The 25,634-nt window shown below is 39.1% G+C and overlaps 1 protein-coding gene across 2 annotated transcripts; it reads left to right on the forward strand.

Moving 5' to 3' along the window:
* Positions 1-160: 160 nt before the first annotated feature.
* Positions 161-24,297, forward strand: ASMTL (acetylserotonin O-methyltransferase like). Of its 2 annotated transcripts, none has more exons than XM_082277592.1 (13): positions 161-289; positions 1,278-1,409; positions 3,098-3,145; positions 3,778-3,842; positions 4,836-4,897; positions 6,868-6,976; positions 10,740-11,166; positions 14,109-14,271; positions 14,955-15,139; positions 16,845-16,974; positions 18,112-18,255; positions 18,753-18,875; positions 24,063-24,297. In XM_082277592.1, exons 1-13 carry the CDS (start codon positions 197-199, stop codon positions 24,275-24,277), a joined length of 1,896 nt encoding a protein of 631 aa, XP_082133718.1. In that variant the 5' UTR covers positions 161-196; the 3' UTR covers positions 24,278-24,297. The 2 variants fall into 2 exon arrangements, with proteins under 2 accessions (XP_082133718.1, XP_082133717.1); XM_082277591.1 differs by lacking the exon at positions 24,063-24,297 and adding an exon at positions 20,965-22,274.
* Positions 24,298-25,634: the final 1,337 nt, after the last annotated feature.

Below are 25,634 nucleotides of genomic sequence, written 5' to 3' on the forward strand. Positions count from 1 at the left end.
TTCTTACCACGGCGCAGCGACTACCGAACCGCTTTCCCCACAGGCTTACGCCCCGTGCCTCCAGGACTACGGCCCCGAAGGTCTCCATTCCCTCCCGGCCCGGCTCCGCCCCGCGGCCCCGCCGCCAATAAGGCCGCCGCCTCCTCCCCGCCTCCGAGCAGCGCGGAGCAGAGGTTGAGGAGCGGCGGTCGCCGCCATGGTGTTGAACCCGGTGCTGGGGAAGCTGGTCAGCAAGCGGGTGGTGTTGGCCAGCGCTTCGCCGCGCCGGCAGGAGATCCTCACCAACGTGGTGAGTGCAGCCGGCAGCCGCTCGCCTCGCACGGCCGGGGACTGTGGGCAGCGGCGGCCGCCAGTGCCGGCCCGGGCTCGCGGGGCCCGGCGCCTCCCGGCCCGCCCGCCCCATGAGACCAGCGGGAGGGGAGCGGGCGGCATGAAGGAGATGCCTCCTTTCTGAAATGCACTAGTGGAGAGCAAAGGAGGCCGTAACCTGTCAGTCAGGCCGTTCAGCTCCTGCGGAGGAGCGTGTCGGCCTCACCGGGCGGGCTGCGGGAGGCTTTTGATTAGTACTTGGGTATTACCTGCCCAGCTTAGGTTGCTTAGTATTACCATTCTTAATAATTCAACTGATAAATTGAGCTTAAGTGGAAGGAATAACTTAAAAATACAGATGTGTGGAGAAGCACAGAGGTTCAGTCATGCACTGAGTTATTAGAAACATAGCCTGCCTGCTGGGTGTAGTAAACGTATAAGTGTAACCTAGAGGCAAAAAGCTGGAAGAATAGTTGGGGTTTCTTTTGACAAAACCAATCAGAAACTGTCCGGTTTTCTTTTCTGTTTATCGTGTGTATAAAGGCACGTAAAGTGCAGTAAAGCTCCTGTAAGAATTTGCACTGTTGCAGTAAAGTGTTATGGATGGATTCAATAAAAAAAAAAAATCCAGTAGTATAATCTTCTGTTTCTGAAGTGTGTAAGTTTATAGTGTTAGTTTTTGTATGATGAGAATAATGATGTGATGATTAGGTTCTAATAAATAAGGGTAGAATCAAATACACACACCTGTTTTGATGTTCTATCTGATTTTGTTTTAGATTGCTTGCAAAGTGTACGTATGCACTAAACACTGATAGGAGCACTGGGGGGTTTTTTCTGTGTGTGTTTGGGGGGAGGTGTGTTAAAGTGGAAAAAGCAGATGTCAAACTTTCTACTTGTTTAATATGCCTTGGGAGCAATGTTTAATAACGAGGTCAGATTGACTGCATCACTTTCCTGTGTTACAGGGCCTGCGTTTTGAGGTGGTTCCATCCTGGTTTAAGGAGACACTTGAAAAGTCATCTTTTACAGCCCCTTATGAGTATGCTGTGGAAACAGCAAAACAGAAAGCTCTTGAAGTAGCAAACAGAATGCATGTAGTAAGTTACGATTATAGCAATGAGGTTTTTGGCTTTAGGTGATGCATTTTACTGTGACTTAATTTGCTTGCACTGTTTAAGTGATCCCTGAGTCCTTTCTCTCCACTGAAGGCTAATGAATGCTTTGCTGTCATTTGTGAAAGACAGTGTCTTGAAATTGCCTAATCAAGTCTCATGCCTGCAGTTCAGGCTTTCCACAAACTGAAGTGGCCTGCATCTTTTGTCAGCATCACACCTAGTCTTGTGTGGGATATATATTCCATAGTTCCTTTGAACAGTCAGGTATATGGCTGACCTCATTCTAGGTATTTGTTGATTGTAGAGACAGACTCCATGGAAAAACACTGATGTGATTGCAGTGCTTTGCTGTATCTTTCACTGAACGAGTGACAAGAGTAACTCAGAAACTCTGAGTATAGGGGTACTGGAGGAAAGCAGAAGAAGAATTACTGTTGCTTTGCCAGAATGTTTTAAACCAGAATTGGTCTTTTTAATTTCAAGAAGGGAAAACTTGATGTGATTTTATCCAAACCAGTGATGCAACTTACACTATCAGTGGTATTTGACTTACGCCCTTGGCTGTGATCACTGTTTGAGCACATAAGGCTCTTTGCTACCAGAACCTATTTAAAAGTCTAGCTGATTAAATCTCACAAAATGGACTGTAATAATTTCTTAGTAACAAAGCTCTGAAAGAGAGGGGTATGTTTGTTGATCCTGTACTAGTGGCAGAAAAAGAATGTTGAACACTTTAAATGAGCAGTGTTGCCAGATGTCACCATTCTTCAAAGCAAATATTGCATGATCTCCAATGTAAATCGTTACCCAGGATTCTGTCAACTACTTTCTGGACAATGGCACAACATCGGAGAGTGGATTTTAAACCCACCCTCACTAAATGACTTACTTTGGGCTTTCATTGCAAAACACTGTGCTGGTGATAATGCTAGTTCAGTGGATTTCAAAATGCTTCTTCATACAGGAATTACAAGAATTAACTCCAGGCATCATTAAACAATTTAAAGCACGTCAACAGTCTTTCTCTAGAAGAGTAGCCTCCCTATAAATGTTGTATTATGGTAGTCACACTTGGCAGACAGATTTCATGTCATGCTGTGTTAAGAGTTATGTACTTTATAATATGAAAGTAAATAAAAACTTAGCTATAAGGACAGGTACAGTTTAAAGTCAAGAGAAGTCTACAAGGAATTTTACATGTCACTACCTCTCATATTCAGAAAACATACTGTGTATGTTCCCTTTCAAGAGAAAAAAAGTGTAGCTAAAAAAATGGGGTTTATTTTTCAGTAAAATTTTGCTTGGAAGAATGATCCTAGAGGGCTGTATTCTCTGGCTTCCAAACATTAGGTACTTCCTTTAAAAGAATTGTTTGCCACCTTGAAGACCAGATGGAGTTTTGAGAATGCACTTTATTTCCTGGATGCATTTATTCATCAGTAATATATTTGGGCAAATTTGTGTTTTGAGAATGGTCTGCTCAAGCCTCACTTTTATGGTAATGTAAATGATTACTATTTTGGAAACAGTGCAAAAGGAGAAACAGTGTCTTGTTTTCAGGTCAGTGTAGAGCCCTACTTCTAAACTAGTAAACTGCTGTTTTCTTACCTTAAAAGGTTTTCTTCTCTTTGCATCTTCTCACAAATGCCTTTTTCTTTATGCCTTTGCAGAAACACCTGAGAACACCTGATGTTGTCATAGGAGCAGACACTATAGTGGTAAGAAGTCTTCAGTTATTTAGCACTACTTTAATTTATGATGAGCTTAGGAAATACTTGTATCTTTGGGTTTAAAGTTTGAAAGCTGCCTTCATTGAAGTTATATCTGCATTATATTACATTTTTGGGGTTTGTGGCTGTGGCTTTTAGGGTTTTTTTTTCCCCAACAAGATAATTTTTGAATCTTGAGAGCTAGAAGCCTTGCTACTGGTTTTGGGGATACTAACACTGCTGTAAGTATTGCCTTGGATCATCTTATATGTCATGGAAATTCTCAGGTGATTTGCCTGTCAAGAAGTCCAGATCATGGGAACTGTTCAGTGTTGTGCCTTATAGGAGGTCACTACACCTGACATCTTCACAGAGACAGTGACCTGTTAAGGACAGAAAAAGTTCAATTATTCTTTTGTTTGAGAGCTGCAGTCACTGGAGAGTAGAGTGTGGTACTCCTGTACTTGACACTAAATTACCTGTTCTACCAAAGTGTCTGTGGTTCTTGCTCTACTCAATAAACTCAAGTTTGAAGCCCTGGCTGAAATCATGGTTTAAACATAATTTATGACCTCAATCCTGTAATACTCTGACTCAAAAGTAAGAAAAAGCAGCACACTCACTCTGTTGTTCTGTTTTAGTCTGTGGATGAGCAGATCCTGGAGAAACCAGTTGATAAGCAAGATGCCTACAGGATGCTGTCAAGGTCTGTAGTTTTAAGTAAGAGATGAAATCTGAAGATTCAATTTCTCCATCACCTAGATTCTCAAAAGGGTTCCACAGAAGGGATACATGCAAATTTTCTTGGGTTTTGTTTTGTTTGTTGTAGGTTTAGTAGGTCAATCTCTTAATTAGGGATATGAAATACACTTAATATTTAGCTTTTTAGAACTCCCGGAAAAAATGCAGACAAAATGATGCATCTTTGCATCTATCCAAAGTGTCAAATGAAAATTTTCAGTGTTTCATCTTACAATTCAGTGTGGAATCTTGTGGGGAGCAGAGCATGTGAGATGCTTCTGATCACATCCAAACATATCTTGGCTAATCTTTATGAGGCTATTCTTTAAACAGTCTCTTCAAAGATTCACGTTGCCTTGCTATCATACATCTACTGCTTACACAGCAGATAATAAAGTCCTCAGAACTAATTGGCCACAGTGTGGCACTCCAGAGCCACTACAGGAGAGAGCCAGGGACAAGGAAATTTGGGCTCTTCCTCTACACTCTAGCTTGCCATGGGATCTCTGGGGGCCAGTCTGAATGAAAGGAGAACATATGCTCTAGTTCTCTATTACGTGTTTAGTCCGAGTTGCATCACCTAGGATTTATTACCAGCTTTCAGTGAAGATGGTCGTAACAGTAGTGTTTATGCCAATTGGCCTTTTCTAATGCTTTTGGAATAGTCACTTTCCTGATGTACAGTGATTGAGCTGATACCATGGACTACTTTTATACAAATGGTATTTTGGAGACTTGAAATGACTGCAGCTTTTGATAGTGGTTTTTTTATGTGGTTATTTTTTTGTTTGACAATGTCTTTTCACTGATACTGAAAAAAAATGTATTTGTTTGGGGCACATTTCAGATTCATTGAATGATATATTAATGTAGTGATCTGCTTCTCAGGCTGTAGCATTATAATCATGTAGAACATTTAATAAGACTGTTGCTTCATGGATATATTTTTCCCTGACAGGTTGAATGGGAAAGAGCACAGTGTTTTCACAGGAGTGGCTATTATACACTGCCACAGTAAAGGTACACATAATTTTATTACAACTCAGTATTTGTATTAAAAATTTCTCCCATGATAGCTTGTACAGGTAAAGAAACAGGATGAAGATGTTTCATATACAGTCTGAATTGGTTTTCTCCTCAGGAATTACCTTATCAAAATATAACTTAAAGACTCCCCACTAAAGCAAAACTTCTTCCTCTATTCAGTTTTCACACAGGAAGGAAAGTGACAAAATACAATGGAGTTTAGAAATACTGTCTCTGAAAGCTACGAGACTAATCCAAAGGCCAGTGTAAGTTGTGGAATATTCTAAATTAAGTTCAAGTAGGGTACTACAGACTGTGAGACTGAGCTGAATGTGATCCATATCAACTTTATTCTGTGTTGTGTTTACACCAGGTGAGGCTTAATGTCTCAGACTGTTAAGAGGCTGTAGGGAGCAATACACCAATGTTCTTTATCAGATATGTTAATGGTACCGTTTACATAAAAACCACTCACTTTCTCAATAAACTAAGTTGAGGAGTGTTTGAGGGGCATCATCTGATAATTGTGTCAATAGTCTTTATAGTAGAGCTTTTGCAGGCATCGTTTCTGTGACATTTCACTGGACAAAGTCTTTCTGTAGACGAATTAACAGTTTTTACTCTTTTCTGGAATGATTTCTCTTAACTCTTGTAAAAGAGAATTAAAGTTAGTGATGTGGTACTGCTAGTACAGTAGAGGGAGAGCTGCTGCAAAAGAAATAAAACGTTACCAAGGGAGTCCTGTGAGCAAGCCAGCAATGTAAATAATGCCTTCAACTGTTTACTCTAGGAAGAAAGTTAAGTGCACTGAACTGTAGCAGTGATGCTATAACAGCACATCTCATTTGAAGTTTACAAATTTGAACTGCATCAGAGTCAGATGAATAAAAATACCTTTAGTCTGCATATTCCCCAAGACATGCAATCGATTGAAGTAGTTTTGTAGAATACATTTTTAGTTGCAGTTTATTGTTACAATGTGTTTCTTAACTTGTTAAAGATGAAATTTCCATTTTGAGCTGATTAGAACTTTTTATCAATACTGAAAGACATGGTAATCTGTCTCCATATGCACTGATTTTCTTATTTCATCTGGGTCATTAAATGTTTGGCTGGTTTTTTTTCACACTACCACCATTAGAAGTTGGTTAGCATTCTTCCCTTGGTCTGTACTGTAGATATTTCTTACTCCTCCTCAAGCATTTCCACTGCTACCAGAACTGTGGTAACAGGAGATGCTGACCTTGGTGTTTATAGAAAAGAGTAGAGAGAGCTGCTAATCTGTAATGTGCACACTCATTTGTGCAAGGCTGTTACCTTTTGAACATGTTTTGGGAAAGCCTCTGTCTGCAGTGACAGCAGGGTCACAGTGTACCACGTGCAGCAGGGCCATACCCAGGTGTGCAGTACTTTGCTGCACCTTCCCTCAGCCACTTCCAGCTACAGAAGTCTGAAATAATCTTGTCATCTCTTGAGAGATATGAAGATGAGTGATGGTTCCTGATGGGACTGCTGGATACCCAAGTCTGAAGTGCAGGGGCAGCTGCACGTTCCCACTTTTATTGCAGCTACATGTTGAACTCTGATGTGTTGTTAAGAGTTCTTCGACAACAGTCATAAAGTTGGAAGGGTGATTATAGCCTTCTTTGTACTCACTGCTGGATGTGTGTGCCAGCACCCATAAATAGCTTTGTGTAAGCATTGTTAATTTAAGATTATCTTCCACACAGGAAGAGCAGTGTGTTAGCCCTGAGCCAGGATGGCAGGGGTTGAAAATGCAAACTTTTACTGTCTTGGGAAAGTTGAGTCCACTGTACCTAAAGAACATTATTAGTCATTTCATACATCTGTGTAATATATTTAATTTTTCTCAAGCAAAATTAAGTGATTAAGAAATAAAACTTAGATGTTATGCTCTCTAAGCCATAATTCCTGTTTCTAATAAGGCCTCTTCCTTTCTGTAGACAATCAGCTAGAGGTGGACATCACTGATTTCTATGAAGAGACTAAAGTAAAATTTTCTGAGCTGTCTGAAGAGCTCTTATGGGAGTACATTCATAGCGGGGAGCCAATGTAAGTAAGACCCTGATGCCACCAAACAACACTTGAGAATAGGCCTTAGGGTACATTAAGCCACCAGTGTAAAACACTGTCCTGTGTTCTGTGACATTTTGCTCTGTGTTTATGATAAATGATAGCATGGGTGATGCAAGGTCACTATTCTTTTGTTCTTTTGTGAAGCTGTCATTTCTTCAGTGAAAGTGAGCTACCTTTTTAGAACCCTAATGAATCTGTAAAGTGAAGTCTTGAAATATTCTGGATTAGAGCAAGTGCTTGTGCAGTATACAATTATTTCTCTGTTAGCAGAGGCATTCAGGGATCTTTGATGCCTGAGACAAGGTATAGTTTTCATTATAAACAGGTGAAAAGAGTGAGTGTGGGATGATCAGGGCATTGTGGAACTGTATTGGAAGAAGCTAGAACTCAGTGTATTTAGTCTATCAAAATCACTGCTCTGATGCAAGGAACACCAGCTTAATTTTCACTTATCCTTGTGATAAGTGAAAACACAGTTTGTGTGTTCCTATGCCAAAATTGTCCTTTAGCTTATGTGTACCTGCTACACTGGTAATAAGATTACTGACCTATATAGGCAGCATTTACAAAGACAATATACCAGACAACAGTGATTCCATGGAAGAAATAGGATGAGAACAGAATGCCTTATTACTACTCCTAAGATGAAGTTGATGAAGTTCACTAGATTGCTAAAAAAAAAAAAATATATATATACATATATATATAAAAGAAAAAGTACTTATTTGGAGACAACAAGGGAAAAAAGGACTTTGTCTTTCTTTTGCGTTAGCTGAAGCCTTGTGAAGGCATAGTTAGGACTGTGGACTGCATATCAAGTGATCTGATATGAACTTTTGTCTCTGTAGCCTCAATCCTGGCCATGTAAGAATATAAATCATGGTGGTTTTTAAACTCATTTGTGCTATAAAACAATAAAGTCATGTTTTACTAGGGAAAGAGAAACCAGTGTAGACTTTGGACATACTTCAATGCTTATCTGTAAATGAGGCATACTTTGTGAACATGTAAGGTTCACAGTTTATTGAATAGACTGATATTAAATTGGATTATATGGAGAGAATGTTTTGGCAAGACTACAGCTTGAAACAAATTCCTAAGTAGGTTTTTGGAAGGTGATGTTTACTATGCTAATTAGTATGATGCTTAGATTTAGTGGGTCATAAAGTTTCAGTTTGAAGGAGAAATTACCGTGGATTTTTAGGAAGAATGTCAGATTGAAAATAATTTTGGAATATTCTGAGTACTTCCTCTGGGAGCAAATATGCTTTAGCAGTGCTTTGCTGCAGCAAAACGGCTCATGAGCAGTGCTGGGTCATTCTGTTCATTCTGCTAAACAGGCTGTGTGACATCAAGGGTTTCTCAGGGACCAAAGGTTCAGAGAATGTATTTCATTACTCTCTTAGGCAGAAGCCAATTGATCTTTGTTTATATAATCCTGAGGATAGGAATTTGTTCTGACTTTGCAAAGGAGCTACTAAACACAGTGTCCTATAAATTTTGCAAAGCACTAAGAAGTATTTCACAGCAGTTTTTTTTGGTTGGCTGTTATTGTTCCCTCCTCCATGGCCACTCATACAGGTTACACACCTATATGCATACAGGTTTTTCTGAACACTGTATTGCTGTCAAGTGACCATTTCTTACTTCAAAAAAAACCAACTAAATGGCGAAGTAATTTTCTGAAATAATATAAGACTTAATGATCACATGAAAAAATAAAAGAAAAATTACTAGTGCTACTGAGGATTAGATTGAGTTCTTCTTCTAGCAAGAAGAAAATTGGCATATAGTATTTAAGTCAATCACTGGTGACAGAGACTAATACTAGAAATACATAGCTGACCTAAAGTATGGGTAAAAAAAGGCGGGGAAATTGCTGTCTCAAGGTAGTCTTTGGTGAGGCTATAAAAACCCTTAAATTTTGGCTGCAGAAAGATGTTTTGCTTCTTGTTTTATTCTTGTTCCTCTTTCTAACCAAGGATTTTCTGCTTGCAGGCAGTGTCTCTTTCTTCTTTTCTGTCTATCTGTAGAAAGAAGGCTGTACCACAGTAATCCTAACTGTTTTGGGCTTGTATAATGAGTAGACTTAGTTTCTGCCAGCCTCTTTGACCCAGCTTTTTATTTTGTAGTCTTTCCCTTATGAACAACTTTCTCTCTCTGCTTACAACTTCTAGCCTGAAAATCCTATGTGGTTTAATAGCTCTCATCTGATGGCAGTGAAACCAGAAGACCCTACTGCAGTCTGGGAAGAAGGTGATGACAGAGCCTAGAGCTCTACAGTTTGACTTCCCTGGGAAGTAATAAAATGTAGAATGTAAATATTTTCTTCAAGATCCAATCCCAGAACATAAAGTGTTGTAGAAAAATAAACGTGTGGCCAGTTGTGTTAATGTTCTTGCTGGGAGTATGATACTGCTGCTTTTGATAGTCCTAATGTTTTTTGCCTCCCTGTAAGCGTATACCAAAATGACTGCAACTTCATTTAAAAATGAGAAGATATTTTAGTCATTAAAATAATCCTAATTTAGTTGATGTAAGTCATAAGAATGTTAAAAAAGAAGTAATAATTTAAACAATGACAAAGTTATAAGGTAGTGCATACAATGCAAGATTAAAGGAAAATCTCTATTCCCCAATTTATAGCAATTCAGAAAATCCTACTTGTTGGGACACCAATTCCTCTGTTTGTTTTAGGATGCTATTAGAAATGGAATCCAGAGATAAGTACTAAAAATAAAGAGCTGTTCCTGATCAAATCTAAGGTTAAAAAATTAGCAATATTTTTTTGTGTAGTAGCCTTCTTTCTCATGCATAAGATTGCATAATTCCGTGCTACCTTAAGTTAATGGATCTGAGGCTGACTGACCTTTGGTTTCTAAGCTTGCTGACGTAGCTTTCAGCTTCTGTTGTTATGAGGAAACATACTTTTAACTGCCTTGTTCCTTGTACGAGAACAGTAAAATTGTTGGGTCTACAGCAGCTTATCGGACTTGTATGTATTTCCATTCCGCTCTGCGGAATTTGCATAATTACACCCATTGTGCCAAATTACCAATATTACCATGACATCTAAGAGCACAGTGTTGTGAACCACAACTCTGCTTCTATCTCGGTGGTTGCACAAGAGATGGATAGGGCTAAATGGAGTAGTGGATCTTGTTTGAACAGGTTGCTCTTTCCCAAGAAAATGCTGTCTTCCCAATCCTCATTTCAGGTATTCCTGTGACTGAGATCTGCAAGACACATTCTACAATCATTTGAATTCTAAGGGGTCATCTTTGTTGAGCTCTTTTGGGACCTAATATTCCTAAAGGCTTTTCAGCCTCTTGTGGAATTGAGTGAGGGTCAGTATGCATCTGGTGACCCAGTGGCAGTGTTGGTCTTGGTGACACTTACTGTTACCTTTTTGGTAGTCACGACTTGGCAAATGCTGGGTACCCTGTGACAACACACTCTGACTGCAGTCACCTGCTGCTTAGGTGACTGCGGCACTTGCGCTGACTGAAGCATCAAGACCTTTGGCTAGTCACCCTTAGTGGAAATACTGATCCTTATATTTATCTTGGGATTTACAAATTGAAGTGTTGAGCCTAGCTAGTAGATTTAATCTGCTTCTAACTCAGGTACACTAGTTTTTATTCCAGCCTCTGCAGTACTGGTGGATTATTAGTGTTCTGTGATACCTCCACCCTTAACCTTAATTAGATCGATGTTGTTTTTGTTTTCTCTTCCCCAGGGACAAGGCTGGTGGATATGGTATCCAAGCCCTTGGTGGAATGTTAGTTGAGTATGTCCATGGAGACTTCTTGAATGTGGTGGGATTTCCTCTGAATCACTTCTGTAAAAAGCTAGCAGAATTGTACTATCCGCCCTCTAAACATAATGTACAACATAAAAAGTACGACTCTATCCCTTCTGTGGACACTTTTGAGAACCAAAGTGATGGAGAAAGTGAATCTTCAAATTTCACAAAACAGAAAGGTGCTAGTAAGTTGGACAGCAGTGGGATGCATTCCTCAGAAGCTGTTTACACTTCTGAAAACAGTTCTGATGTCAGAACTGGTTTTACAGTGCCTTTGGAAAATCAGAATGGAGTGTCACAGAATGCAGCAAAACTTCCATCCAAAATTCTAGAGCTGATGGACGGTTTTAGAGCTTCAAAGGTAAGGGAAGAAAATATAAAACTACTTGTTACATTGTAGCCTGATACATTTGTTTCACTGTACTCCAGTATGTACCAGTTATGTGAAATACTTGAGCTGGGGAAAGAATGTATTAATAATTAGTAAAAAAGGACCACTGAAGTTCTGGAGAATCTAAGATAGCTGAAGCTTCTGGTGCAGTGCAAACATTGTTGGGTTTGGTTTTCTGTATTTGTTTTTATGTGTTCTATGAAATGTCAGTTACCTATTTGATAATTTTTTCTCTTGAGTTGAGAGGGAAAAGAAGTTGGAGATTTTTTTTTGCTGATCAGAAGGGTACAACCAAGCTGGAATTTACTCTGCAGAGAAAGCATTTAATGTGGTTTACTCACCTGACTTAAAACTGTGACAAAAATTGTATATATTATATTTCCTTTCTAACTTCTAATGCTTTGCATTAGAATTCTGTGGAAGATACTAATTTTTTATTGCCTCTTAAGAATAATATTTTTTTAATAACCTGTTTCATGTTCCATGTGTGTTTAACTGAATATCCATGCTGTATCTGATGGAGGCATACTCAGAACAGCTCACAAACAAGGTCACATACTCTGTGTATCAGCCAAGCATGATGAGAAATGCATAGCTGGACATTTTAAGTACTCCCAGATTTTCTACTCATAGTTCCAGTGCAGCAAGGACAATAGTGAAGAAGAAATGAACAGTGATCATTCTAATAGATCACTGGTCTCCATCAAGTTATTTATGTTTTAGGAAGAAGTGAAAAAAAGTGCTAAAGTGGCAGTGAAATGCAAACTTGGAAATAAAGATATGACAGCTTTAAGGTGAATGAAGGGAGGCACACCAGACAGTGAACAATAGTTTTGCTGAAACAGTGGAGAGTTGTGCTCAGCTCTGAAGGAAGACTGTAGTGTGATCATGTGGTGTAGATCTGTGGGCGTGCTGCTTGCAGGCATGTGCTGCTTGCAGGCATGCAAAGCTATCCTGAGAGGTTTGGAATAAAGTGGCTTTGAGGTTGCTGCATTTGTGAACTGCTTGTGTATCCATAGGGAGCAGTGTATTTGAATGGGTGAGATGATGCTTAGCATTTCTTCAATTCAAATAAAAATAAATATGGAAAATCATCAGCATGTGGTTGTACATTACTTATACTGTTTACAGTGATGTGATGCTGAATTCCATTTTGTGCAGTGAAAGACAGTGGAGGCAGGAAATAAAAGGAGGAGCTTTGCTTTCCCACTACTCCAGTGTAAAGTCATAGTATAAAGTACTGAATGGTGTGTTGAACTAGTCGGATTTTTTTTTTGGTCTTCATCATGGGTCTTGGTAAAATTACCAGTAGCAATGTATTGTGATGTGACAAAACTCATCTTTCCATTTGTGGAATAGGTTTGAGCAAACAAAAGCATTTATTTCCACAAAAACTCTCAAGTTTTTTTCATTTTGATTCTAGAATATTACTTCAAGAACTTTATAAGGCAGACTAGAATCTCCTGCAGGTGAAGATGTTGCTGCCTATTTTACTCTGAACAGCTCTGTTGCAGAACAGGAGGGGATCAGGATTAAATCCTTCAAAGTTAAAAAACGTTGAAGTTTACTATGTTCCAATGGTCTATGTTCCAAATTTACATAATCTGATCTGTACTCGGATCTTTCACATTTCTTTTTTTTTTTTCTTCTTTTTTTTTTTTCTTCTTTTTTTTTTTTCTTTTTTTTTTTTTTTACACCTGAGAATTACTGAATGGTAGGTCAGCCAAGCTTTCTGCCTTATCTTCTCACCTTCTTTTTCTTGTTCTAATAGTTTACAGTTGGTATCAGTCTAAAGCCTGGACAGGTCTCAGAAGCCATCTGGTTGCAAACTAGATGTAATTGGCTCAGTATTGTGAAAGCCTGAATTATAATAAATCCCAGCTGTATGTTCTTATTAGAGTAACAAAGGAAACTGTAAAAAGAGGTGAAGATGATAGAATATATAGACACCCAGTAGCAGACCTACCTCTCAAAGTTATTTCCCTTTGATTTTATTAAGCAGAATGTCAAGGCCCTTCTTCCCTTGATTACCTTTAGTTTTAAATTTCATTAGTTGCTTGCAGTTGTAAAGAAGTGGATTCTGTGATTGCTGCATTTGCCTCCATTGTTGTGCTCTCCATAAATTCTTCGGGTTTAGGTGTTTTACCTACTTCAGAATACAGAAATTGCAAATTAATTTTGCATGGAGAGATATATATTACCACATCTCATTAACTTTACTCTCTGGTTTAGTTAGCATATCTTTTAAAAAAGGTTCGGCTAAGGTTTTCAACTTAAGACTGCCATTGCCCATGAGCATTTCTTTACCATGAGGCACTAGCTGTTCTCTCATTCCCATTCCATGTGTACACATCCTGTTAAGGTGTGCCAGGAGTAAAGTTGTCCTGGGAAGTGTTACTCTTTTTGTTCTTAATATTTTTTGGGTTTTTTCTTAATTTTAATATAATAAAGACCTGTATTTTAGCAACTGAAGCTGTTACGCTTAGTGGAGAGCTTTGAGTTCCTTATGTGTTGGGTATATAAAATTTAATTTGATCTTTTGGTCTTGGTTCATATGCTTAAGAATGTTCCATAAGTTCAAACAGCCATATAGATGGGGAAGTGCTAAATAGCTGAATTAAGAAATGGGTCTTCATAAAGAAATGGGTCTTCATACGAAATTTGTAGGCTGCATTCCAAAATACTGTGAGTTCCCTTCTCTCCCAAACACTGTTACTAAAAGTTCTGTTACTTGGCCAAGATACTGAAACCCTCTGAGAAGGAAGGGAGCAATTTTTAGGAGGTTCATTAAACTGCGTTGCAGTAGTTTAACAGTAGTTGTGTAGAATAATTCTAGGCAAACAGTATAGTTCTGTTTTTTTGATTGCAGTCTTTTAAATGCATCATGATAACAATTTCTTACCTACACATAGGCTCTGTTTGTAGCCTCTAAGCTGAAGATATTTGATCATCTGAAAGATAAAGGTCCAATGAAGGCTGTGGATATTGCAAATGATGTTGGAACCTCTGTATGTGGAACTGAAAGACTCCTTGATGCATGTGCTTCTCTTGGATTACTGGAGAAAACACCACAAGGTGATTAATGTATCCTCCCTGCAACTGCATGTGGTACTGAAAGACAGGCAGGACTGGAAGAGATGCTTTTAAGGTCACAGGTTCTGACTTGATATTGTGGGTAACTTGGATTTGGGGAAGAGGGCAATGGATTGTTACTCCTTTGCTTTTGTTATTAGTAGCTAGAAGTTTTTCAGTCCACACTGTGTATTTCTAAGTTTCCAAGTGCATGTTTTACATAGTAAGACTTGAAATGGTGAAGTGCCAAGAAAAGGAAGTAAAGGAGTCTCTTTAACTCTGTTAGAGGACAAGACAAATGAAAAAGCCCTAAAGGCAAAATATAGTGGAGAAAGCTTGAATTCAGGGAAGAAGCCATAATCTAAACAAAAATACAGTCAAGAATGAGGAACTTCTAATACTGTCCCTTGAATATTAGGTATCTGAGATACTCTGGTTTAAAATAAAAATAATAAATCAGTGTGTATCTATATTTTCCAGCATCTAAATTCTTTTTATAAACTAAGTACTTACTCTTTTAAGAATGACAAGACTTTTAGAATTAATTACTTTTTCTGCAAAATTTGTACTACTAGATCATAAGATCAGGATTTACTAGCTAGGTATGCAGGAAAATATGCCTTCAGATTTTAAACAGTTGTAAAGAACTGAAACAAAACTGGTTACAATTGTTTTCTTTCCATAAGGTTACAGTAATACAGACTCAGCAAATACCTACCTGGCCTCAGATGGTAAATACTCACTTCATGGCTACATTATCCATTCTAATGATCACCTTTGGCCTCTCTTCACAAACTTGGAATCTGCCGTCAAAGAAGGGAGCAGGCAGAATCATCGAGCCTTTGGAAAGAAAGCAGATGATCTATTTAAGGTAATACAAACTCTTACTAGTATCTGAACCAGCTGTGAGGAGCCCAGAACTGACCTACAGGCAAATGGGACAGAGCTCAAAGTTTGTCAATCTCAGAAATGGTAGAACTACAATGTAACTCACTAATCCCAGGCTTCTGTTCCCTTCAACTTTAGGCTATGTAGTGGAGTAGAAGTAGTGGAACAACCACAGAATATATTGGGAAATTCAAGTGCTGAGAGAAGTTCCCCAGATGAAGTGTTCCCATCCCACTGACACACTCTCAGAACAACCTCTGGGCCTGTTTAGTTTAATACGAGTTAGTACCTTACCACACATGCACTCCTTCCATATTGGATGCCAGTCTGTTGATACTGATGTGCATCCAGTTTAGGCTGTGCTGTACAGTCAAAGCTGGTTTGTGTTGATGCAGTGGAGAAGTGATCTAACCTCCTTTATGAAGCTTTGTAGTTTTGTATAAGCTTCAAGCTGATATCTATTGCTGATAAAATTGTAATCCTTCTGCCATCTGTTTCAATCTGTGGCATTCCTTTCCCAGTGCTAGCCCAGGTGGATGTGATCAGACTGGAGAATCACTTAGGGTTATAACTAGCCTAACTTGTCGATTACCCATCTTGTGAAGCAGGTTGAGAGGCATAAATATTTGTACCTGTGTAAGCAGAGAGCTGGTACTGTGAGCAGGAGAATATGTCAGGACTTCATCTCTGACAGCACTACTGGCTTAAATTGTACTTCAGACTACATCCTGATGTCCTTAATTTGTATTTAACTTCAAGAAGGTAATGAAGGCTTTCTCCTGAAGGAGATGTCTACATCCGTCATGTATAGTCAATGGAATGAGTTAAGGACTTCTGGAGACTTAAAAGTTCTGCTAGCCTCATGTTGGTACTTAAATAACTGGAGGACAGAAACTCCTTTGGAAATCATTCAGTCTTTAAAGGGAGTTAAGGTACTTTGCTTCAGGATAGCTGTTGCAGTAGATGCCTAAATCTATATACAAATTAAGTGGTTTAATGTACATGAACTGAATCTCATCCTTTGTTAAACATCTGGGTTATCAACTTTGCTTGGGTGATGCTTGTGTCCAGTTTGGACCTGAGCTCCATATGTGTACAGGATGGTATGTCTGAGAATATATGGCCTGTCTGTGGTACTGTGTGCATCACAGCCTGGAGATACTTCCATTTCATGATAGAGTCAAAGCCAGCCCTAACTGGTGAAATCTGTATAAAAGTGAAACGTAAAGGGATTTGTGTGTATGTATCCTTGGAAAGGTATAGGCCTGAGGTTCTGGTACTGAATGCTTGCTTCTTCCCTAATCAGAAAAAACAGTAGGATCTTTAATGTTTCTGATTTATGGTATGGTCCAATTACCTAGTTATTTTCCCATCATGGGAGAATAAATGTTTGAATGAAATGAAAGCAATTTGCGAGGTTATCAAGAAGGAACACTCTTGTTTTTCTTTGTCTCCTAAATCTATCCTTTCAAGATGTCTGTGTGATCAGAATTCTTGAGGGGATGCAAAAATCTGCTTATCACTACAGCAAAGGATTTGGATGAGCAAATAGTCAGTGGCACTTTTAAAAGACCTTTTCATTTTGGGAATTCTTATGTTCACCACATTCACCTACATCCTTGGTTGTACATAGTTTTAGTTAATTAATTAAAATAAACATCAATTACTCTGCTTTCCCCCCTTTTTAGGACTATTATCACAGCCAGGAGGTAAAGCAACGTTTTATGGGTGCCATGCACAGCATTGCTCACCTGACAGCAAGAGATGTGGCTACAGCATTTGATCTTTCACAGTTTAAATCTGCTTGTGATTTAGGAGGTATGGCTTGTAACTGAACTTCTATGCAAATTAAAGGGAAAAGCTTGATTTCGGTTCCACATTTTATTATTTAAAAGATATGTATATTTTTTACTAGAACTGCAGTAATATTATCTACTGTTATTTTTTTCTGATATTGCAATGTCAGAAAAAAAGAACAGTGCACCTAATTGAAAGTAGAGTTATCTAAATGGTATATGAATGGTTTAAGATAAGTGAATGTTTGTCTCAATCAGTTACACAATTCAAGGCAGAAAAGAAGAGAGTTTGTGGCTCAGGTGATACAGCACTGGGCTGAGAGTGCCATTTTCAGCAGTTTTGTTGCTCTCCTTAGAAAGCAACAACAACTCTCCTTAGGAGAGTTGCTCTCCACTACAGCATATCCAGGATTTTCAAAAGTAATGAAAGTAGTGAACTGTCACTACTGGGGTGTCAAACTTGAAACACTGCACTGCTAGAACAAAAGTTTGGATTATTTTCTAGTGGGTTTGTTTTGTGTATTGTTGCAGTTATTAATATCTAAGATGTCTACCAAAATGTTGAAGACCAATGATATACCTAAAGAAACTTATTTTTAGCATTCCTTTTCTTGCCCTCTGCTTGGAGCGGCGAGAGGGAATGTTATTACCTAGGAAAAGATCCACTGAAGGAAGCACACTTTATTTAGTGCCTGGGGAGGTGGACAGCATGTCAGAGGAATTAAGCCCATACCAGTACAAGCATTGCCACTTGGGCAGAGACTCCAAAGCTTCACAATCTTTACTATGCTGGAGAGTTTGTCAAATTCCATGTGTCACTGCTTTGTAAATGCTAAACAGTTAGAGGTGCTCTTCAACAAGTAGAAGTCTTTGCCTTTTCATTTACATTTTGATACTCCCAAAAAAGGCTGAGGTACCAATATCAAAGGTCACATTAGCAGTTCTGTGTCAGCAAGGAGTCATACCTGCATTCCACAAGCTTTAAAACCTTGCTCTAGCAATTAGGAAGTCCTGTTGCCCATGTTAGTTGTGGAGCTGACTGTCTACCTCTAGTTCTGATTGGATGTCTTTATTTTAATGTTATATACAGCCTTGTCCCAAAAATGTCTGTAAATTCTGGGAGAAAATATTTGATTTGACTTCTTTAAATTTTTAACAGGTTGCACTGGAGCTCTGGCTCATGAATTAGTACAAGTATACCCAAATCTTAAGGTCACAGTATTTGACCTTCCAGAAGTCATTGCAAACACCTCTTACTTTCAGCCTTCAGGACAACACACTGCTCCAGTGACATTTGTATCAGGTAAATGTAGCACACAATCTTTTGTCTGATTTGTTATCCTTGAGCATAGAACAGGCTCTCTTGCTGCTCTTCCAACCCCAAATAATCTTAGTACAAGGCAATGTAGGTTCAGCCATGCTAAATGGGGACATTGTATTTTTCTAGTTGGTGGGGATAAAAAATGGTTGGAGAATGTGGCTAAATAAGTATGAATTAGTAACTTTTTGACTACCACTGGGAGCAGAGGCTGCATGTGCTTGTCTGAGGCATTTCATTTCTAGACAAGTTTAACATGGTGACTACAAAGAACTTTGTCTCCTTCCCTGCTTTAGGCTTGCTCTCCGTTTTTGTAACAGAATTCTTGCCTGTGATCTGCTCTTTAACTATGCTTTCCTTGCCTGCAAATCAGGGCATACCTGTACCTGTTCATTCTTGTTACTTTTGTACTCTGCTGAGCACCTTGTTTTTGTAGTATGTGCTCCGTGGTTTCTGTAGGAATGTACTCTGTTTTCCAACAGGTGACTTCTTCAAGGATAATCTTCCAGAAGCAGATCTTTACATCCTTTCTCGTGTTCTTCATGACTGGCCTGATGAAAAGATACATGTGCTATTAAGCAAGGTATCAGCTGTTTGTAGACCAGGTATGTTGTTTTTGTGATGAAAGGTGCATGTTAATGTACCTTTAATGAGTACTGAGTAATGCTTTTTTAATACGAACGTACGATATTCTTCTGTTCAATCGTAGTAGCCTTTGCTTGAATGTCTAGGTTTGCATTATGATAATACCTACTAAGAAAAAGGAAACAAAGCTGCAAATAAAACTATATATGTTAAGCTTTTACTATCATTGCAGGCTTCACATACAGCTATATCATCTCCCCAATCTCTGCCATGCCCAGTCTTACTAAGCCCTGTATAATCAATTAACTAAGCATGTGCTTATTTCTGTAGATAAAATTAGCCTAACTAAAGCTCCTTTGGGTTAATCAAGAAGCAGCAGTTTGTTGTGCTGTTGGTTTGCTATCTCAGTAGTGTCCAGAATATGGTAAACTGGCTGAAATTCTGTACCACTTTATGCACACATACCAGGAGAAATATGTAGCCTCTTTGACTTTGTACTACATTTGAATCATAGAATCATCAGAGTATCTCAAGTTGGAAGTGACCCATAAGGATACTCAGGTCAAACTCCTTGCTTCTTGAAGGACTAACCAGAACTAGTTCATGTGACTGAGAATGTCATCCAGATGCTCCTTGAACTCTGTCAGGCTGGTGCTGTGACTGCATCCCTGGGGAGCCTGTTCCAGTGCTTACCACCTTCTGGGTGACGAACCTTTTTCAAATGACCGGTCTGAACTTTCCCTAATGCAGCTTCATTCCATTTCTTTGTGTCCCATCACTGGTTCACCAGAGACAGCACCTCCCCTGCTACTGCTCCCTTTGAGGAAGTCGTAGATGGTGATGAGGTCACACCTCAGCCTTCTGTTCTCCAGTCTGAACAGATCAGGGGACCTCAGCTGCACCTCATGAATGTTGTCCTCATGGCCCTTCAACATCTTGGTCGCATACAGTGAGGCATGCAAAACTGCACACAGAATCAAATAATACACTGAGTTGAAAGGGACCCATCAGGATCCTCAAGTTCAACTGCTGGCCCTATGCAGAATACCCCAAGGGTCACACCATGTGCCTGAGAACATTGTCCAAACACCCCTTGAACTCAGACAGCCTTGGTGCTGTGATCACTTCCCAGGGAAGCCTGTTCCAGTGCCCAACCATCCTCTGGGTGAAAAGCTTTTTCCTGATACCCAACCTAAAGCTCCCCTGACTCAGCTTCATGTTGTTTCCTTGAGTCCTGTCATTGGTCACAAGAGTGAAGAGATCAGTACTTGATGCTCCATTACCCCTCGTGAGGATGCTGAAGACCACAGTGAGGTCTCTCCTCAGTCTCCTCCAGGCTGAACAAACCAAGTGACCTCAGCTGCTCCTTTTAAGGCTTCCCCTCAAGGCCCTTCACCATCCTTGTGGCCCTCCTTTGGATGGTCTCTAATAGCCTAATGTCTTTTTTACACTGTGGTGCCTGAAACCCCACACAGTACTCAAGGCAAGGCAATACCAGCACAGAGTGAGACAATCGCCAGTGTAGTGATTTCCTGTCCTGTGCTTGATGCACCCCAGAACACGGTTGTCCCTTTGGATTGCCAGGGCACACTGCTGACTCTTATTCAGGCATTATTAAAGATCAAAGAAGACAAAAAGCAGAAAAGCCTGACCACTAAGATCATCTGATTCCTCAATCCAACTGTAGCTCTGAAGTTTGTTTCAGCGGAGAGCATGCAAAATAAGACCTAGCCCATAAACTATAATCCTGATTATGAATTATGAAAAGAAAAATTGTGGGTGACTTAATCTTCTTTTGCAAAGACTGGGGTATGACAGATACTTACAGGAGTTGTTTGGTTCAAATAAAAGCAAGGCTGAGTTTAAGAGCATAGGCAGGAAGTGATCTGAACTTCTAGAGACACTGCTCTAAACTCTCCCTTCTTTTTAACAATTAAATGATTGCTTCCAGGAACAGATGACTGAAAGTAAACTTCTTTCACTGATTTCCACTGAAGACCATTTAAAAATCAGTCTGTGGTGACCTCTGTAACTGTCTCTGAGCAAAACACTTCAGTTAAAGCTAAAAATACTTAAACAGCACCACTTTTGGTTGTTTTGGAAATGCAGGAAATGCCTTGCTAGTGGCAGAAACTGTGCTTGATGAACAGAAGACACACCCTTCTGTAGCTGTGCTACAATCCCTCAGTATGACTGAAGGCAAGCAGAGAAGCGGCTCAGAATATAAACAGCTACTGGAGAAATACGGATTCACAGATGTACAAATTAAGATTACAGGAAACTTACTAGATGTGGTTCTGTGCTTCAAGAAGAATCTGTCACTGTAGTGTACCCAGAAGCAATGTGGGATGCTGAATTTTCACCCCCTTGTGCATCATCAACCAGCTTGTATGGGCAGTTTAGGAGCATTTTGGCCCTTTATCTGAAGCATAATTTTTACAGGCCTTGGATACAAGTTGGAGTGCAGCTTCTGCAGGAGTGAATTCTATGCATTTTAAAAAGTGTCTGGGACAGGCCAAAACTCCTGCATGTGAAATACCTTAATGTCCAGTTCTTCTGCAGACTGCATTAAGCTTAGACTTGACCTAGCTGTGTACAGCATGTCAAGTTAAAACTGCCAGCTTGTATTGAGCTACATTAATACCTTATTTTTCTCAGATCTTAAAATTAAAAAGAATTCTTGCTCTGCAGTGTATTCAGTGGTTACTGCTCATTTATATCAGAAATGAAAAATTAGATAATATTAAATATTGTACCATCTGCCTGATTTGGGGATGTTAGTCCTGTTTTTTACTACTGTGTGGGACTTTACTCAAAAATATCTCAAGGACAGTCTCTTTTAAACACTTTTTCTACAAGCAAAAGTGAAAACAGAACAAACTTCAAACATCTTCCTACAACAGCTATAACATCACAGAGGAACTTCAGCAGCCTCTGACCTCCAGCCACAGTATGTACCTGCACAGGCTCCAGCTGAGAGCTGTTCATATTGTGTACTATCACTTCTGGGGTTTTCTGAATATGGTTGAATGACCATATATGCTTTCTGTCTCAATAACTGAGATGAGTTTTAGGATTTATGTATAAACCCTTGTATGAAAATTTAAAAATAAGTATGTCTTCATGCTTCAGTCTTTAATTGGAGAACCTATCTATAGCTTCAAGTAATTTGTCACTAATGTCACCTCTCCTAATGTTTATTTCTCTCCTGATACTTCATTGAAATTTATTTTTTTCTTTTTAAAGTGTACTTTTTAGTGGAAGCCCCTTTGGAGATAAAGGTTGCACTTTCAAACTAGCTTTCTTCTCTATCAGTTGTGAGTTTCTTGCTTGTCACTTGTACAGCAATAGTCCCAATAAACCAATGTGAAAGAGGCTGTGCCAATACTGAATCACCAACCTCAGCAAATTAGAGAGGGTCAGTGAGGAAGGTTAAGAGTTCCATCTGCCCGGATGTTACTTAATCAGGAGTTACTTTGCTCCTTGACTAATGGGTAAAGAAAAAATGCCACAGATTCAACTCATCAGGAGAAACACACTTACTACAGAGCATTTTAGGTGTAAAAATCAGGGAAATGTAAGACTTTACCATAGTGGGGTTTTTAATTCTTAGCAAAAGCTTTCTATGAATGGAAATTTGACTGATCTCATCTGTGCAGACATTTAAAATAGAAAAGGCCGAATATTCAACAATTGAATAAATTTGAAATGTTTCTTTTCCACATTGACATGAAGCTTGCTATTAGCTTAACAGGTTTCTATGTTGAGAGAGACTTGTTCTTGCAATCAGATCTCTCACAGTTATTCATAAAGTTCATAATGCTGTTCTTTAAGCTGCTCTAAGCTGTTTGAGTCAGAAACAATGAAATCCTAAAGTTGGCATACCTGTAACTGTCACAGACTTTAAAACTGTGCCCCTAAGTACTATGTCTCTGACTGTAAAACTTGAATAGAATGTGTCTGGCTACCACACAGCCTTCATGTACTCTGTCATTAAGGCACAACACTAAGCATTAGTCCCTTGGGCATGGTGTCTGTTGTCCTGCACCACAGGTTCGCTCTCTTGGGATAATTAAGCATTGGAGTAGGTAGTCCAGGGATGTTGTGGAATCTCTGTCCTTGGAGGCTTCCATGTGAGAAGCCCTGAAGAAGCTGAGCTGATTGTAGAGCTGCCCTGCTCTGAGTGGGAGGCTGGACTAGAGATTTCCTGTGGTCTGTTTCAGTCTCAGCTGTTCTACAATCATTTGATGCAGCCTGGTCACCTGGGGAATTATAAGCTTATCTTATTAATATACAAAATGAGTTTTCCAGTTGCTCTGAATATCTTTTGCTGACTGGTAGAAGGAGTGGATTTAATCATCTAACACTAAAAAGATTTTATAAGCAATATGCATAACTGAGGAAAATTGTCCTGACATGAAGAATGAGGGGGGTTAAACTTCAAAACTTTTTGATGATTATTAAATGTCTGAGGTTTACAAGTTGGAATGGCTCTGAAGAGATTGTCTTAAAGGTCAGAAAGATATGAATGCTATGCAGCACTTAATAATAAAATCACCATGAACTGCTGCTACTTTGATCTAAGTTGCTGCAAGGCCAAAAGGCAAGTATGTATAGCAATGCTTGTTCTGTCAGTAGCCCTCTCTTGGCTTCCCTTTCCCCTCACAGGTGTGAATATGGAGAAAAAGACTGTGAGTCAGATCATTTAAGTTCTGCTTTCATCCTTAGGTTAGTCCCACCACAAAGAACTTGGGTCATACAGAATAATGTACAGAATGTATTGAACAGAAACACTGACTTCGCCTCTGCTTCTGTAATGCTTGCCATTCTTCCCTCTGCTTGGCATCATTTCATTATGAATGTGAAGCAGCAGTATATCCCAAAGTCATGCAACTCTATTCCTGTCTTACTGTTTTCTATAGTCCTCATGACAAGTCTGCAGAAGTCATCCCCTTTTCCCCTGAAAACAGAGACATGCCTTGACTTGTGTTCGATCACTCCATACTGTGAAAGGGAATTTCCTGGGGTTTGTTAAGAGGAGTGGATTATTCATTTAATAGTGCATTAGTCCTTTAATAGCACAGCAAATCCATAAATGATAAAGGAAATCACCCAGGTCTTGTAGTTTGTACCCCTGTATATGGTAGCAGAAATTTTCTTGCCTGACAATGGATTAGAACTGTTGCATGCATTTGTTTTTAAATCAGGGTGTGCGGTTTTGCTGGCTGAAATGGTGTTGGATGATGAGAAGAAGAACAGAAGCACAGCTCTGCTGCAGTCTTTGAACATGCTTGTGCAGACAGAGGGAAAGGAGAGAAGTGGCTCTGAATATCAAGCCTTGCTGGAACAACATGGATTCACAAATGTTAAAATCAGAATAACAGGAAATTTATTAGATGTCATTCTCTGTGTTAAGACCTAGAAAAAATGGATTAAGTAGCAGTCTGGATGTTTTATGTTTGATGTTTTGTAATCATGCAAATACATTCTCAGCTTCCTATCAATACCATATACAAGTAATGTAACAAGAAATGTTATATCAGCTTTGTGGTGTTACTTTTAAGAAGGGAGAAAGATTGATTACATTTACTTTAGACTTAAGTAAAATGATGCCAGAGGATTCTGTGGCTGCACAACACATGAAGGACACAGATGGTGTCATCAGCCTGACGGCAGTATTCACACTGCTGAGAAATCACTGTTTCTTCATACTTGGTGCAATTAGAATAGTAGAGTTTTTAGACCAGCACACATTGCTTTGCCCTCTTCCAGGAGGTTAATGTCCTTTGGCCCCATCAACATCCATTTTAATATAATTTTATGTTACACCTTCTACTGTAAATAAACACTCTCTAATCAAGTCTGGAAACTGCTACTGCAATGGTGTAGTCAAGATTGGAAATGAGAACTGGAGCAGCAGCTTCCTGAGAGAGTCAAGACAGACTGCTCTGCTTTGAGAGAGGTTTCTGAAAAAAGGCAGTTATATAAAAGCACAAGTTTCTTCTGTGACTGTAATTCGAGATTAAATGTGAGGGCACTAAGTTTGTTTCAAGAACATTATCCTACACCTTTTTAGTCCTACTTAATTTGTGAGCTCCTATAAAAGTGAATAGCAGAATATGGGATTAGATAAAGAGAAAAAAAAAGGTGCAGAAACAGAAGAAAAAGCGTGGTGATAGAGGAAAAAGGATTTCCCCCAGCCATATGCAGGTGAGCTCCCCAGGTGAACAGAACATGACAACTGCTGACTGAACAGTTTCCCATTACTTGTGCCTTTTACCTTCATTTTTCACACTGATGATACTCAAGAGTCTCAGAGTATAAAGTTCTTTTTAAATCAATAGAAAATTTCATGGTGAAAAAAATCTCAGTCTTGCAGACAATGTATTATGCTAAGAGAGTATTAACATTCAGTTATGAGCTTTTTTAAAAGGAAAAAATACCATCTTAGGCTGTGTGTGCCTCCCTGAATGTATGTACCACAGCCTTTCACAAATTATGTCCAAAATAATGGTCTTGTAACACTGTATGTGCATAACCCTCTGTGAGCACAGGATTCGCTTCAGTCTATCTGTATTGTGATGTAGAATACAGAAGAGCACACAATTTACTTTGGATCTTTTGATGTGCAAAAAAAAAAAAAAAGTATAGTGACATATCTAACACAGTATATTGTACTAGAGCAGAGACAAAGGCTATGCCTGGCACATCTTCTCACAACATGCCCTCTGAGAGAGATGCTCTCATTTTGAAATCCAACAAAGTACATACATGTGTAA

This window comes from Coloeus monedula (genome assembly GCF_965178545.1).
Source record: "Coloeus monedula genome assembly, chromosome: 3".
NCBI classification, from domain to species: Eukaryota; Metazoa; Chordata; class Aves; order Passeriformes; family Corvidae; genus Coloeus; species Coloeus monedula.